This window comes from Cyanistes caeruleus, unplaced genomic scaffold (genome assembly GCF_971803275.1).
Source record: "Cyanistes caeruleus unplaced genomic scaffold, bCyaCae1.hap1.1 HAP1_SCAFFOLD_106, whole genome shotgun sequence".
NCBI classification, from domain to species: Eukaryota; Metazoa; Chordata; class Aves; order Passeriformes; family Paridae; genus Cyanistes; species Cyanistes caeruleus.
The window spans coordinates 541,763-557,919 of NW_028255907.1; the positions used below are offsets into that span (position 1 = coordinate 541,763).

At 49.3% G+C, this 16,157-nt stretch overlaps 2 protein-coding genes across 2 annotated transcripts in view; both read right to left on the minus strand.

Moving 5' to 3' along the window:
- LOC147646239 (serine/threonine-protein kinase PAK 3-like) overlaps window positions 1-16,157 on the minus strand; it is a 578,286-nt gene that overhangs the window by 250,216 nt on the left and 311,913 nt on the right. The window lies entirely within an intron of this gene.
- On the minus strand, window positions 8,626-14,730 carry LOC147646244 (maestro heat-like repeat-containing protein family member 7). Its single transcript, XM_086873724.1, has 16 exons — window positions 14,355-14,730; window positions 14,028-14,184; window positions 13,651-13,715; window positions 13,327-13,533; window positions 12,905-13,053; window positions 12,500-12,647; window positions 12,101-12,291; window positions 11,881-12,018; window positions 11,474-11,588; window positions 11,164-11,301; window positions 10,755-10,931; window positions 10,466-10,621; window positions 10,205-10,306; window positions 9,785-9,887; window positions 9,448-9,504; window positions 8,626-9,117 (listed from the first exon to the last, which is right to left on the minus strand). Exons 2-16 carry the CDS (start codon window positions 14,143-14,145, stop codon window positions 8,966-8,968), a joined length of 2,016 nt encoding a protein of 671 aa, XP_086729850.1. The 5' UTR covers window positions 14,146-14,184; window positions 14,355-14,730; the 3' UTR covers window positions 8,626-8,965.

Sequence of the window (16,157 nt, forward strand, 5' to 3'; positions counted from 1 at the left end):
GCCTGCAGGCAAGCAAAAATTACCAAAGTTCTCAATGTTACCATAGGGCCCCCCAGAAGAATTAGACTTCTTAGGTTCCACCAATACCTCAGGTGGATGGATAATGTTTGAACCCCCAACAAAGGCCATTCTAACAAAGTAATGCAGCACTGGGCTGCAGACAACCCTATAGCTGATCTCTTTACTACTGTTGAAAGTAAAGCCTTTATTAGTGGTGCAATCTCACAGAACAATTACCAAAGTGATTACCTAGTTCCATATTCCTAATCTGGGAGATAGAGCATGGAATGAGATTCCTGCTAATCCACATAGAAAACCCTGTTATCTTGGGAAACTTACTTTGTTTCCATCCAAGCTTGCATCAATTGTTGAATGTAGCTGATAAAATAAAAAACATCGGTCAAAGTGAAGCCTGAATGAATTAAAGCTTAGCAACTCTAAAAAGGCTCGCTTGTTAGCCTAGAAAAAATTGAATTTAATATCCACAATGTTAAGTGAACTTTCAGCCGATGTGAGTAGTGTATGTCATGCAGTATTATAAAATCGAGCTGCAATTGACTTTTTGCTCTTAGCACAAGGACATGGTTGTGGGGCGTTTGAAGGCGTGTGCTGCTTGAATCTTACTGATCATTCAGTTTCCATCCATGGGCAACTGCAGCAGCTACAGGATGGGTTACATGCCCTGAAAGAAGATAGTGACCCCATTGGAAGTTGGTTCTCCAGCTGGGGCATCACTGGATGGTTGAGGTCTCTTGTGCTAGAAGGGGGACGGACTTTACTTATAATGTTAATGGGGATGAAAGTCTAAGTTGTGTGTTATCTTATCCAAAGTCTGGTTTGTGCAAAAAGTGAAAGGGGGAATTGTTGCTATATTTTATATATTAGTAAAGGCCTGTATGCACAAACCAGCCTTTGAAATAAGTTGTGATATTAAGGGCCAAAGTCCTTGAAACCTTCATGCAGAAGAGAGAGTAAGGCAAAACAATATCCTTGTGTGTAGGAGAAAAAATGTAAACTGTGTGTGTTAGCCAATAGTAGCTTACTCTGCCCGCGGGCCCTGTAGAACCCTATAAAAGGTGCGCTAAAGATAGAAATAAACGCCGTTCACAATTACTTCTGTGAAGACTGGTGAATAGCTGGCAGTCTCTCAATACAAAGGTACCTGTTTCAATTTTTAAACATACCTTTTGTCCATAGTTCTGGCAGTTCCTGGTCTTTCTCCAGGCTGTCAGTGAGGACACAGGAGCCTCCCTCTTCCCAGAAAATTCTGCCTGGGCCTGGACCCCCGCTGGCCCCTGGGCTAGAGAGAGCAGAGTCCTGCAGCAGTCGCCAAAATAATTTACCAAAATATGGATGTGATCTAGTATCAGTATCCAGCTGAGACGGACAAAGACTCTTTAACCGATTAGGGTTACAGAGTGTGTGTTTATTGGCAGTGTTGGGCTGATGGGCAGGGTCACCCCTTAATACACACGGCCCTGAATGCAGGTGAATACAGACTTTTATTTACTGAGATATTGAATACAAATACATATTCATAACCCAGTTACCATCCACTCCCCTCTTCCTATGCCAATTAAGAAAGAAGCAATTAAACATGCACAGTTTGTTCCTTGAAATGAGTCAGTGGTCTTATTATGGGGAGTGGTCACAAAAGGAAGAAGGAATATATATCTCTTCCTCATTCTGAACTTTCTACTTTTTCAGTCCAAAGAGTCAAAGGGATCCCAGGCCAGGCTCCTAGTTTTATGTTTCCAATTAGTTTCTGGTTTGCAATTTTCTTATGTTCTTGAAATTCCTCACAAGATTCTTCGTTTCTCATTACAATCCCAGCTGAATAAACATAAGGTTGACACACACAGTTATTTGCTAATGATTAGCTCCTAATTCTAGTAAAGTTTCTCTATTTTAATTTGATTTAGCAAGGATTAATTTTAATTAAGGCTTTAGCTTTTCTAATATCTTAAATTCTTCAAAGTTTATGTTTCAGCCTGAAAGAACAAATTTCAGAGGACTGGGAGCACCTTTTGGAATGGCTGCAGGTAAAATGACAGCACCCAGGTGCCAAAGATTTGTACAAAGTAGCTCTTGCCCATGGCTGGCCTGTCACCAGGGAAATGTGTAAAACTTGCATATCAGCCTGCAAGCAATGTCGCAGATGACTGCAAAGCCATCCTTTAGAAGATGACCTATGTCCTTAAGAAAGGGTAAAGGCTTATGGGATGCGTGGCAGGCAGATTGTATTGGTCCCTTGAAGAAGTCAGGTGGTAAACACTTTGTGCTGGTAGGAGTGGAGATTACATGTGGGTTGGTCCAAGGCCAAGCTTTGAAAAGATCTACAGGAGATAATATTGTCAGCATTGCAAGGGTGGTTTGGAATTTTCCCAAAACCACAAGAAATTCAATCTGATAACGGGTTCCACTTCATTGCCAAAATTGCACAGAATTGGGAAAAAGGTGAAAGAATAAAATGGACTTTTCACACCCCTTGCTGCCCTCAAGCTAATGGGATTGTAGAAAGGACCAGTGGTTTCCTGAAACGGCTCCTTAAACCACAGGAGGGAAGCTGGGCTCCTTGGCTAAGGGAAGCTGTAAAAAATGTAAATGACAGATGGGGATTAAACAGGTGTCCCAAAATCACTGCCTTTTGTCCAAAAGCCCCAGGCATAATTCCCACTCTATGAGGACCAAGTGACCCTAAGGATCCAGCACGCTACCCTGGACAACCTGCCCTGGTGGACCTTCCTACTGTAGGGCAAGTACCACTAGTACTAAAAACCTCTCCAAATAAATATGCATGGGTGGCCTCCGACACTCTGGGAAAAAAGCATCGGATCAACACATGCTGGATAATTCCATCATTTTAAGTTTCTGCCTTTTGGTGGCAGACTCTGTTGTATTCACTTTCCACAGAAGAACACCGAGGGCCATGAAGACCAGATAAACCATGATAATACTAGTATTAAATAGGAAGTACTTACTATGGTAAGATACTTGTCTGCATCTCACCACAACACCATGGCCAAAACTCGGCTGAGTGGCCGTGGTCTGAAGCTACCATCAGGTACACCTGATGTGTTCTAGGATCCTACCCCAGAAGCCGTCGCCCAAACCTAGTGACCGTAGTACTACACGACTCTTGAGGTACATACTGTCAAAATGACTGGGGTTGGAACTGAAAAGATTGGCCCAGGGTGTTAATTGGAACAATTGGTGAAGAAATTAAGGTAGGATGCAGAAAAGTGGAGAAGTCTCTTTATGAGAAAGCTTCCACCATTGCAATCGTTGGAAATTTTCTAGAATCAGATGTGACAAGCAATTTGCACCCAACATCATGGCGAAACTCTGCGCCACAGCAGTGTGATCATGTAACAAACAATCCCCCCTCATACTGTGTTGTCATTCAGAAAAATATCAGTTACTATACCCTGGACCCCTGTACCAACAAGGTGGAAATTACGAAGCTTTGGAAAAACCAATCTACTGACTGTTGGTATCATTTCACTTGAACCAAATCAACCTCTGTAACATGTAATTTGCAAAATGACAGATCATTCAGGTCTGAAAGGTCTAATTTATAGACTCAAATTCAATGCAGTGGCACTGAGTGCAGTAATCACATACCATGGTGTAAGCACCCCCCTGCGCTGGATGACAAACATAATGTTTTCCCTCCCTTTATGGGAATGCAAGGTGATGATGTGACAATAACCTGAAAATTAATTGCTGAATCCTCATTGAACCTTCATACAGTTATGGCACGGGACCTCATGGCCATGTTCTGTTTTGTGAAATTCAAAATCTGAATTGTTGGCTAAAGCTAACTGACGTACAATTTCCCATCAAATCATGTGTGGTAAAAACAATACCAAATACTGGGGAGAACTTGATGTTAATGTTGTGACACCTACACCTACCACCACCCAACCTCTGGTTATACTGAGCCTGAGAATTTTTGAAATTGGGCCATATATAATCAGAAAACCGGGCCAACAACAAATATTGTTTAATCCAGGGTGGTCTCTTAACCCAGTCAAATTGCTAATGTAAAACAATGTCTCAGAATTTCAGCCAGCTTGTTCACCTTTTTTGCAAGCATCTCTGAGAGGCGACAATTTGGTTGTAAAAGTGTAATTCTTCTAAAAAATGAATGACAAGAGTCATAACTGGTGTTGTGGGAAAAGGATTGGGAATTTTGGATAGTATTGACTTAAAAGTACTGATGAATGGCTAACTGTCCTGGGGTGACTTTACCTTTAAGATAACTTCAGGACCTAGGGAAGTTGAAGCTGCTGAAGGCTGATGGAAGTTTTTTCTCCTGACCAATTATTGGTTTTAATGGTTTTAACCATTTTAATGGTTTTAACCATTGAGAAGTGAGATCATCCTGTGAACACCACCTTAAGATGTAAAGCCAGGGCTCTCTTGCTCTCTTTGGTTTCTGGCTTCTGACGAGGTCACAGGGCTCTGTCTCGGCCTCCTCCCCCCCTCCAGGCCGGACAAGGCTGCAGAGGGCGGGGTGGGAGGAGAAACGGAGCCGGCCAGCCTGACTTGGTTTGCAGTTTCTGCCACTGAACTGAAACCTGACACCATCAACATCTGCAGCTTTAGCAAGATTTTAACTCTTTTACTACCTGCATGAGACTTACGGATTACTCCTTTTTTTCCCAGAGAGAGGGGAAGAGAGAGAGATGGATAATCAACATGAAGAAGACATCATAAAACCATCAAAGACAGTGATGAAAATAATTAAGTTTTAGCTGGGGAAGAGAGAATAAGGAGATGCTTTAATAAGCTGAAATATTTTTCTGTTAAAACTATAGAGATGAACAACAGTGTTCTGAAAAAAAAACTCCTTTAATTCATGACAGAGTATATTGAGAGGAATGGAGTGTTCAGAGTGTGTATTTTGAGCAAAAAGTGGAGTAGTTGTGATACAGTGAAGTGCTGGAACAGAGGGGGAGAAGTAATAGTTGAAGATTTGGGGCCGTTAAGAGGGAAAGAGAAAACTTCTGATTCCATGGAGGCTCACAGAGACAAATGAAGAGAACTTTTGCCTTTGAATAACTCATCCTTAAAAATGACATCCCTAGACTCATTTAACCCATAACACACCTCAGAGTGATGTGAAATGGGAGGAGACAACTGATGGCAGGTTTTCCCAGGCAGATGGCATCAGAGAAATAGAAAGCTAAAACAGAAATTGTTTTCTTGTGAGAAACTCCATAGATAGCAGAAGAAGACTTCTGTTTCTCTACAAAGACTGATGAAAAGACTATAACAAGAATTGGAACTGTTGAAAAAACCAAAGTTCTTTTGTCTCTATGTTGTCATGTGAACAAGAGAATGGTTAAATAGTGAGGGAGGAAAGGGTTTTCTGGAAGTTTTCTGGTTTTCTTATTCTTGTAGTTGTGTTAATAAACTTTCTTTATGCCTTTTACGTTTCAAGCCTGTTTTGCTCTTGTTCTAATCCCTATCTAACAGCAAGAAATAAGTAAGTTTTCAAGTAATTTTTTAGTTACTGCTTTAAAACCACGACACTACCACAACTGGGGATGTAACCAAATTACAGCAACCACTGCAGTCATCCTTACCGGCTTTGGGAACCCAACAGTGGTTACCATCAATCATATTGCCAAAATGAGAAAAGGTAAATGTAAATGATCACAAATTGATAATTGATGCACTCGGTGCCACACAAAATAACATCTCTTTGGCTCTTCTTAGCTGCATTCAGGCTCAATTGTGGATGCAGTCAGTTACTGCCTCAATGATAAGAGAAGGCAAAGAAGGCACTTTTCCTACTGAAAGCCAACAAATAATTTGGGACAATGCCACTGATTTTGAAAAAGAATTCCAATCCTGGTGGAACCTAGTAAATTTTACCTGTGACCCCAGCACAAACACAGCCACAGCCTTTGTACTGACAATACGTAATGCTTCAGTGCATTCAATATTCCCTATCATTGCCTTAGGGCTGAATCATGATGGAGCTGCTCTCTATCCTTTTGAGCATATGGAATGGGCCCGTCAAATTGGTGAGAAATGGCAAACTGTTGGTTTGGAAACTTAATTAATAACTTAATTCACTGTTAATTTGGAAACTTGTATTGTCTGGGAACAACAAGGGTTTATCTGTGAAAGTAATGCAACCAGAGCTCAAGATATTTGTTTGGACACGGAACAAAATATCTGCAACTCTGAAATACATCCTACCGAGACTTCTGAAACTACTTGTGCATATAGGACGTGGATGTGCATGTTTGAGAACTGCTTGTGATACTTCGAGAAATCTTAGTAGTGAATACAAAAAAAATCATTCAAATTTTTGTGTTTGTAATTTTACTAAGATTGCAGGAGGTGATTTTTCTTATGTAGTCCCAGTTATTTCTTACCACCTTTTACAGTCCATTTACACACTGATCAACCATTTATTGCCTACCTCTATTGGGATGAACCTCACTCAGGTAAAGCAATTGTTGCTTCAGCAGGATTTAATTGAAATTTTGGAAAAGTAAAAATAGGGAATCAGCCCTCATGATAAAGAAATTGCCTGACTTTGTTTATTTGGGTTTTATTTGATTAATTGAAATTGCTTATTCCTTGTAATAAGAAGTTGAATGTATATTTCAATTGAAAATTGATTCTTTGCTTTTGTCTTTCCTTTTTTCTTGCCCTTATCTTTTTCCTACTTTTCTTTTTCTGTCTGATTTTCTGTCTCTGTTTTCCAGGGTACGCTACCAACCTTTGAGGAGACCTGAAGACTTCGTAACAACACTACAAAGGAGCCCTCTTGACGCTGATCGTGAGTCACGGGGTGGTGTAAGAGACGGTCTGAAGTTTCCCTCATTTGCCTCACGAGCACGGCAAGAACAGAGACTGAGACCCTGAAGAGCCCAGGGGACTTTGTGCAGGGGTTCTGGCCTGGTTGAGGTGGATGCTTGCTAAGCCATTGTTTGAAGGTGTGCTTGACCTACAGCACAAGAGTGATTGTTTGCAGGTGTTTGCTGTGCTGCCACGGTACACTGCCTTCGTTCCTGCTGCTGAGCAGGGACTTGTGAGGAGCGGGGCCTGTTCAGTACCTCACACCTGCTTCCCACAGCAACAGGTCACACCACAATAGCCTATGCATCTCCCCACCTTTTGGCCAACTGCCCTCACCTTGAAACTTGAGACTCTAAAGGTGACTTTTCTAAGTTGCTTTTGGAGAGAGAGTTCCCCACGGAAGAAGACACTGGCGACCCCATCTTGTCCATTGGTAGCTATAACCCTCCCCCGTTTTCTCTCTTTACTTTGCCTCTTTATTCCTCTCTCTCTCTCTCTCTCTTTCTCTCCTTCTCATCTATTGCATAACCCATGATGCTGGCACTAAAATAAAGATGCATTATTGCTGTTGTGATTTAAACTGAAATCCCTTGGTGTCCTTTATGCACTCTGAGATCAAACGAACCTCTCACGACGCCCGCCTATGTGAGAAGATTGTGACACATGTATACTTCAATGTGTGCACAAATGATGAATCAGACAATTTCTAGCATCTGTGTTGTTCATCAGGCCAGGGGAAATGTTAGGAAGGATGAGAATTTAACAGAAAAGTTTCACAGATATGAATGCTTACCAGAAGGTTCTCTAGAAATGAAGGCAAGCATGGATATATACAAAGAGATATATACATATATATATATGGATATATAAAAAGACATTTGTAGGGCCACTTATTGCCGAAACCACCGAGAGAACAAAGGTTTAGTCGAGCTGGAAGGTTTAGAACAAAGGTTTAGTCAGTTAGAAGGAGGTTTTATGGCTGAAGTCCAACAGCTTTAAGTGGTCTTCAAACAAAGCATGTTTTCTACTAACTCCCAAATGAAAAACCATAGGCAGACAGAAGTTTTTTACCAAAGCAAAAAGAATTTTCCACTGCAAAACAACTTTCAGAGTTTACCATGTAATTACTAACTCAAATGATTCGTTAGTCACTAACATAGTATGGTAATTTTAGCAGTTTTGATAAGATATATGTACATGTAAAGGTATTGTGTATGATGCTGATTGGTTGTTATGCAATGATACACACAGGAAAAGAAAGAGATATAATGCACTGTCACCAGAACTAAGTGGGCTTCAGGACACAGGGCTTGCCTGTAGCCAGCAGCCGTAGGCTGACCCACGACCCCCTGCTGTAATCTAGTTGACAGAATAAACAGCATTCTAAAGAAGAGCCATCTGAAGTCCCCATCTCTCCGCTGGCTCTAACAGTTCTGCCCTCCTCCTGATCCTGTGCAGGGATGGAGCATTGTTGTGCTTTCAGGAAGCTGTTCTAGAAAGCCTCAGATATTCCAAGCTCCTTTGCTCTCTGTGGATCCTTGCCACAGAATCCCTCACAGCCGGGTTCAGGGCACACTCAGTTTGGGTCTTCCAAAATCCAAGGCCTTCAGGGTGCTCAGTTAAACCTTTAACTCCACAATGCTGTGGAACTGGACCTTCAGCATAGGGACCTTTCCAGCCTGATCTACACTCGTTCCTCTGCGTCTCTGCACAAAACACAGTGCAGGAGAGAACGGCAGGAGGGGCCTGTGTGTCACAGCGCTCTGGATTTGTGACCCTTCAACTCCACACAGATGCAGGTTTAGTGAAAAAGCCAAACTGTTTATTGATAGGATGCGAAGCAAAGGGATGAGCTGAGGAGCAAAAAAGGGGATGGTCTGAGGGCTGGGGGATGGAGCTGTGAAAAGGGAGGGAAAGTGGAGGGATAAAGAAGGGATGGGCAGTATCTAAGGGCCACAGGGAGGGAGCTGTCAAAAGGGAGGGAGATTGAAGGGAAAAAGAAGGGATGGGCAGTTTCTGAGGGCTGCAGGGACAAAGCTATCTACAGGCAGGGAGAGGGCTGAAGCCGCGTGAGCTTCCCACAGGCTCAGCTGTGCCAGTTGTCAGCTGTGCCTGGAGCTCCAGCTGGTCTCTTCTGGTCTTAGCATAGTCTCATCTTCCATAGCGTCTTCCACGAAGACTGGATTCCTAAGCCAGCAGACGAGCGTAACTCTGCAGCTTGTTCAGTTAATATCTGTTGGAGAACTTTGTTTCTCTGAGAAGGGTCATCATCTCTTCTCAGAGCTTGAAGTGCTGGAAGAGAGGGGAACAGAGCCACGATCAGAGCCTGGATCTGTGGGAATCCTAGGAGAAAGTCCTGCCAGGGCCATCCCAGCCTGTTCTTGCCGTGGCCACAAGAGTTAAGGGGCCAACAAGATCAGCTGCAAGGTCCTGGTCACGAATCCACACTTCATCCAAATCCCCGCCCCATGTCCCTGAAATCTCTCTGTGATACTCCCACACCACCAAGGTGTGCACACAGGGAGAGAAGCCCTCTGAAGCCGTGGCACGGATTACAGCTCCCTGCCTGGGCATTTCAGATCCTCCAGTGCCAGCCCCTCACTGCCCACTGCCCTCACTCACCCTCGCTGAGGACCTGCAGCTCTTCCTGCGGCCCCCTCAGGTGCTTCCTGACCGTCCCTGGGAACACAGAGCCTGTCAGGGCCCCAGCGGCACAGCTCCCTGCCAGCGGTGCTGCCAGCCCTGTGGCCACACGGCCTCCCGCCCCGGCAGGGCTCAGCCCGGGCCCTTGCCACATCCTGACTCAGCCCAAGGGCACGGCTGCCAGAGGCCGGCAGCAGCAGCCCCGAGGGCAGCCGGGGCTCCAGGGCGCCGGGCCCGGGTGCCGCTGCCGGGGCAGCAGCCAGGGCCGGGGCCGAGCTGCGGCAGAGCAGGGAGCCAGCCCGGGCTCGTGGCTCACCGATGAAGCTGACGGCCGCCTCTCGCAGGGACTCCTGTGGGCTGTCCAGATATGGCAGTGCCCGGCTCAGGTGCTCGGCTGCTCGGTTCCTGTCCTGTGCCAGCTGCAGAGAGCGGCAGGAGGGAAGGGTTGGTGCGGGCTCTGCCCCTCGGCCGGGCGCTGCCTGCGGCCAGCCCCGGCCTCCCGTGCCCGCCCAGCCCTGAGGCCCGGCCCGCAGCCCCACTGGGCTGGGGCTCCATCGGCACCCGACTCGGGGCCACAGGAGCCTGGAGAGGAGCCCGTGTGGCCCAGGGAAGGGAGCGGCGTGTGGGGCACAGGCTGGCTCCCCTGGGCGCAGCACTGGGCCACAGCTGCCAGCCCCACACACTGAGCACAGGGACAGGGATTTTCTATATTTGGGCTTCTCCAGGCCGTTCTTACCAGACACTCAGCAAACTTCCACAGCTGCTCTTTCCTCACCAGCTGCTTCAGATTCCTCCTCTTGAGGAACTCGGCCACACGAAGCAGCATTTCCCGAGAGGCCTGGAGAGCAGCAGAGATGCAGAGATGGCACTGCAGCCCAGGGCACAGGACTCTTGTCTGGGTGACAGGGCCCAAAGGAAGCCGCAGCCTGGGAGGTTCCAGGACAGGAGGAAGCCGATGCCCGTCCCAGGGATGCACTGGCATCACACAAAACCTCACCTTTGCCACACGCTGGTTCTCATCATGGCAGTGGATGAAGAGTGGAAGCAGGCTCTGGTTCAAAATCTTCTCCAGAGGCTTCTTTCCCTCATCCACTACCAAGTCCATTGTCTTAAAGAAGAGTTCAAGGGAGAGCAGCTGCACATGGCTGTGGTCCTGGAGGAAAAGAAATGAAAAAGACCTTAATACCGATTCCTCCAGGCTCAACTGGACAAAGGCCCAGAAATCTGTAAGACACAAAGTTTCTGGGCAGCAGCCAATGCCCGTGGCTGGGGGCACAGAGCCTTACGTGATCAAAGAGCAGCAGGAGTGCCTGAGCCAGGTTTGGGGCAGTGGTGCTGCATATCATGATGTCTTTATTGTTGAGAATATTGATGAACACCTGGAGGGTCATGCCAACCACATCTCCATCTGTATCACCCAGCAGGTCCTGAAGGTGTTGAGACAGGCTGCACATCCTTATGGCCTGTGTGGAACACAAGGCTGTGCTGGGAAGCCCTGAACGGCTGCAGCGCCAAGACCACCCTGGCACTGCAACCCCACCCTGCTGCTGCTGGGCCCAGAGGCCAAAAGCCTGTCCCAAAGCACTCAGGCAGGTGAGGCAGGAGAGCTGGGAGCAGCTGCCTCATCTCCTGAATCACAGCCAGCCCAAGGGGCTGCTTTGCCCAGCACAGCTTCAGCCGCTGCCCCGTTCTCACCATTGAGGGTTCCTTGCTGAGCACCACGAGGCCTCTGAGCGCCAGGTGACGCCTCTGCCTGCACTCACTCTGCAGGTGCTTTGATGTGATCTCAAGGACACTGTCACCATGTTTAGTCAAATCTAAGCAGTCGAGGACCTGAAAGGCACAGGGCAGTAACAGGGGAGCCTGCCGGCAGGAGCCTGGAACTGCGCAGGGCTGGGCCCAGGCAGCAGCACAGGGCGCGGGCACCGTCCCAGGCAGCTGCGGCTATGCAATGGGACAGGGCTGGCAGGCAGCTCAGCGAGGTAGTGCTGGCCATCGGGCTCACCTCCACAAGGAATGCCAGGAAGGACAGATCACAGCATCGCTCCTCCCTTCTGAGTGACTTGAGCAGGTCGAGTGCAATGCAGGAACAGAAGGGGATCAAGCCACGGCGCATCTCCCTGTCGGGGGGAAAAAAGCACCAAGACCCTGATTGGGGGGGGGGGGGGGGGGGGGCGGGACAAACCTCTCCCAGGAATGACTCATAGAGATCTGGCCTTTCCCCAGCATCCCTGGAGGGATCATGGGTGCTTTGGGAAGTGACTCTTTTTGGGCACCCTCCTCTCAGCCTTTTTCAGCCTGCTTAGCCATCCCTCAGTGACGAGGCCCTCTGGCCAGGACCACAGGGACTGTGTGAGACACCTCAAGCACAGGGCACAAGTTTCAGAGGCAGCTGGGAGAAGTGAGGCTCACCTGGCTAGCAGACCCACGGCATAGTGCTGGGTGTCAGCACAGAGCAGCGTGTCCCAGCCACGCTTGCGTCCCATTTCCATGACCACATTGTCACACCGCAGTCGGCAGAGCAGAGATTTCATGGTCTGCACTGCAAACCTGTGTGCAGAGCAAAGCCCAGGTCACACTGGGTGCACTGGTGTCAGCCATAAGGGCATGGGAAGGACAGGAGGACTGGCACCTGTTGGCGTTGCTGGGAAGGCGGTGTTGCTCCTGGCATGCTTTCCAGAAGCTGTCAGCTTCCATTGGTGGCATCAGCTGTGTGGTGATGACAACATGGAACAGCAGAGCCACAAACAGGCGGGCAGAATAAAGCATCATTGCCTCGCGGCACTGTGGCATCTGGACAATCACCCTGAGCACCAGGGTTGCCTGCAAAAGAAGCACACCAAGACAGTGCTCAGTGCCGAGGTGTCCATGGGGCAGGGCTCGAGGGGAGACGCATGGGAAGCAGCAGGCCCGGTGCCCCCTGAGCCTGCCCCTAGCCCAGGTTTCAGCCCAGCGCCTTAGGCAGGCAGAAGATGGAGATCTCCTGGGGAAGCAAGCTCCAGGTGATCAAAGGCCATCTCCAGAAACTCACACTCAAGGGAAAAACATCCTTGTTGTCCCCATCAGAGGTGCAGGTGCTGCAAAGGGGCCAGTTCTCCATCACACAGAGCAGTGTAGGCAGCACTTTCTCAACTGCTGGTCCCGACGAGGCTATGGTTTGCCACATCACTGCAGCAGCTCTGTGGGATCAGAGCTCTGTGTCAGGGGTGTCTCAGTCACAGAGCCATGCCCTGTGTAGCTGTGGGGTCCCAGGTGACAGAGCCCCAGTGCCCTGAAGGGCAGGGAGGGAGCATTGGCAGCAGCCTCAGGAAACAGAGGGGCCCGAGGCTCCTGGACCTCTCTGCCTGTTGGGCAGAGCCCATTGGACAGGCTGTGCAGGGCAATGGGCCCTAAAGGCCGGTGAGCCCTGAGCTCTCGAGGAACGTGGGCCCCATACCTGTCACATGATGGGGCACAGCGCAGGAGGGTCAGCGCCACATCGAGCGGGTGTTCTTCAGCCAGCCTTATTATGTCAATTTTCTGCCTGATATCCACAGTGACACGGGACACAAGACTCTGGTGAATGCTCCGTACAATAGCTGGCACCTGGATGAGGCATGGGGAAGACATGGAGTGCTGTCCAAGGCAGCAACTTCCCCAGCTTCCCCAAGAAGTGCTTCCCTTCCAGTGAGGCTCTGCTGGCCTCAAAGGCTGAGGGGGCCCTGTGGATGTGGCGTGAGGGGGCATAGGATCCTGGGAGACCCCCAGTTCTGGCCCCAGGCTGGCTACCCGCTGGTCAGAAGAAGCAGTTCTCTTGCCAACAATGTCAGAAGAAACATGAGGGTCCTTGAAATAATCCCATATGAGCTCTTGGCTTACAGTGGGAGTGGGTGTCCTGTCGGCATTTGCGATGCCCTGAGTCTCTCCGGTGTCATCATCTGGAATTTCTGAGGGCTCAGCTGAATCTGGGCTGACATCAGGCTCTGCCTGGAGCTCGGTCAGCCCGGAGTCAGGTTCAGCTGTGCCCTCAGTTGCTGCTGTGGTATTGCTCTTTCTACGCTGAATGCGCAGGAATTTGCGGAACCGCTGTGCAGAATGAACAAAGGACAGGGAAGAGAGGCATGTTCCAAGGAGTGCTCCATGTGCAGAGCTGGACTGAGCAGTGCCAGCAGGCCCAGCCCAGGTGGGGATGGCTGCAGGTACCTTCAGCGTTTTGCGGAAGCGGCCACGGGCAGGCTCCTGCTCTTGTCTCTCGTCCATGGCTGCATCTGGAAAAGAGCAGCCAGAGCTGAGGGGCTGCGGGAGAGGCCGGAGAACACAGCCCAGCCCTGCACTCCCCAGGCAGGGACAGCCCTGGGGTGGCTCAGGGAATGGAGCACGGCCACTGCCAGGGGTCAGACCCAGCCCATATTCTGTCCTGCCCTTGGGCATGTCCACATGGGATGGGATGGGATGGGATGGGATGGGATGGGATGGGATGGGATGGGATGGGATGGGATGGGATGGGATGGGATGGGATGGGATGGATGTGGCCTAGCTGGCTGCAGACATCAGCCCTGTGGCCCAGCTCTGCCACTCACCATCCTGCAGTGGTCGGAACTCCTCTGGCTCTTCAGGCTGTTGTGCTGGGGCAGCTCCAGTGTCTGTCTTTCTGTTCCGTTGGAACACTTTGAACAGCCGGAGGAATCTGCCCGCCATTACACAATCTGGCCTCGAAGGCACCTTAAAGAGAGATGCCTTGGGAAATCTCTGAGTCAACAGACTGTGCAGTTGTGCCTTGAAGGCACCTGTGAGAGAGAAGCCTCAGGAAGGCTACAGAAAGTCCTGCAGTCTGGTCTCAAGGGCTCCTGCACAATGACTGGAGACTCCTCTTAAATGACTGTGGTCACCAGGTCCCACAGTCTCACCTTGAGGACAGAGGTCAGAAGGATGGGAGATGCCTCAGAAAAGCTCCAGGTCACCAAGTACCGGAGTCTGGCCTTGAAGGCACCTGCAAAAGAAAAGTCTTGGGAAGGCCACGGGCCAGCAAGGCCCACAGCCTTGCCCCGCAGGCACCTGCAAAAGAAAAGTCTTGGGAAGACCACAGACCACCAAGTCCCGCAGTCTGGCTTCGCAGGCACCTGCAAAAGAAAAGCCTCGGGAAAGCCACGGGCCACCAAGGCCCGCAGTCTTGCCACGAGGTCACCTGTACGAGTGAAGGCTTGGAAAAGCTCCAGGTGAGACACAAACGAGTGCGCTGTGCGGGGGCTCCTCACAGCACCGCTCTGGTGCGTCCTGTCCCGTCGCGTGCACTGGGCACTGTGGCATGGCCCTGTCACCGCCAGCCCCTATGTCACCACAAGTCACAAAGGGCCCTTGGACACCCTGTCCCTTTCCATTGCACAGTTACCATGCTGTGCTGTGTCACAAAGGGCCTTTGCACACACTGCCACCTGCCCTGGTTCTACCCCCATCCCCCCCAAAGTGGCCCAGGTTGGAAGGAATCCCTTGCCCAAAGTGTCTAAGACAGCCTGACAGGATCTTTAGGAACACCTCAAACCATCAGCAAACGCTGCCCTGCTCTGCAGGCTCAGGGCAGCAGAAGGAGCCCCCAGGGCTGCCGAGGCAGCCGCAGCAGGAAGGGCACGGGGCCTTGCACAGAATCTGCACAGGGGCCTGGCAGCACTGAAATCAGCAAGTGTGGCAGAGTCCCCACCGAGGCAGACCTGCCACCCCAGCCGAGCCCTGGCAGTGCTGGTGCCCTTCTCCTGCCGCAGAGACCTGTGCCCCTGGGGGGTTTCTGTGCCAGAGGGCCAAAGCCAAAGCCCCGTGCATTGGGGGCTGGGCTCCTTCCTGCAGGGGCTGTTGGCAGGAGCTCCTGGAGCAACTGCTGGCAACGCTTAGTCTTGGTCAGATTAATTACGTTGGAATTATTTTCCCATTGAAGTAATTTCCTGCTGCTCAGAAACATCTTTGTTGGGAAGGCACAGAAGGATCTGACATTTAAGAACCCTCAGTTCACGAGAGCTTTACTTCCCCATTGCTCAACTCAAGAAGTTCCTGAAAGTGGCAGACTTCACCAATTAATTGCAATGGCCAGAGAATGTGAAAGATTTGCAAGTTTGCTTCCCATCTCAAAGCAGCAAGTCCTTTGCCTTAACATCATCCATTGAGAGTCACTTTACAAAATATAACACTACACAGAGGCTAAAAAAAGGCCATTCTTTGGTTTGCAAACCTTTGGTTTTCTGTGGAGGGATGATAATATCCTAATTCTCTGAAGGATTAAAGCTCTCAAGGAATGAAAGTCCACTCAGTATTACAAAAGTAGTCCAGACAATTGAGTAGATTGCAAAAAGGCTAATCCTCCCCCTGGTACAGATATCTAGGTGGCCAATAAATTTCAGCTCTCTCCTCTTCTTTTTTCCATGAGAACCAGGACCACTAACAGGAAAAGTCACAGATATTCCTTACGTCCTCTATAACCAAGGCTGTGCCAAACCACGGATGCTGCTGTCAAACTGACTCAAATTCCAGCCTAGACCTCTCACTTCCAGACAACTCCTTCCCCAACACACCCACCATCACCAACGCCCCCAAAACACCCTCACAGAACTCCTCAACACTCCACCAGGACCCCCAGCTGTCCCCATCCCTCCACAGAGCTTTCCCACCCTCCAGCAGACTCCCTGGTTCCCTACACATGCCATGGGATGGCACTCAGCAGGATC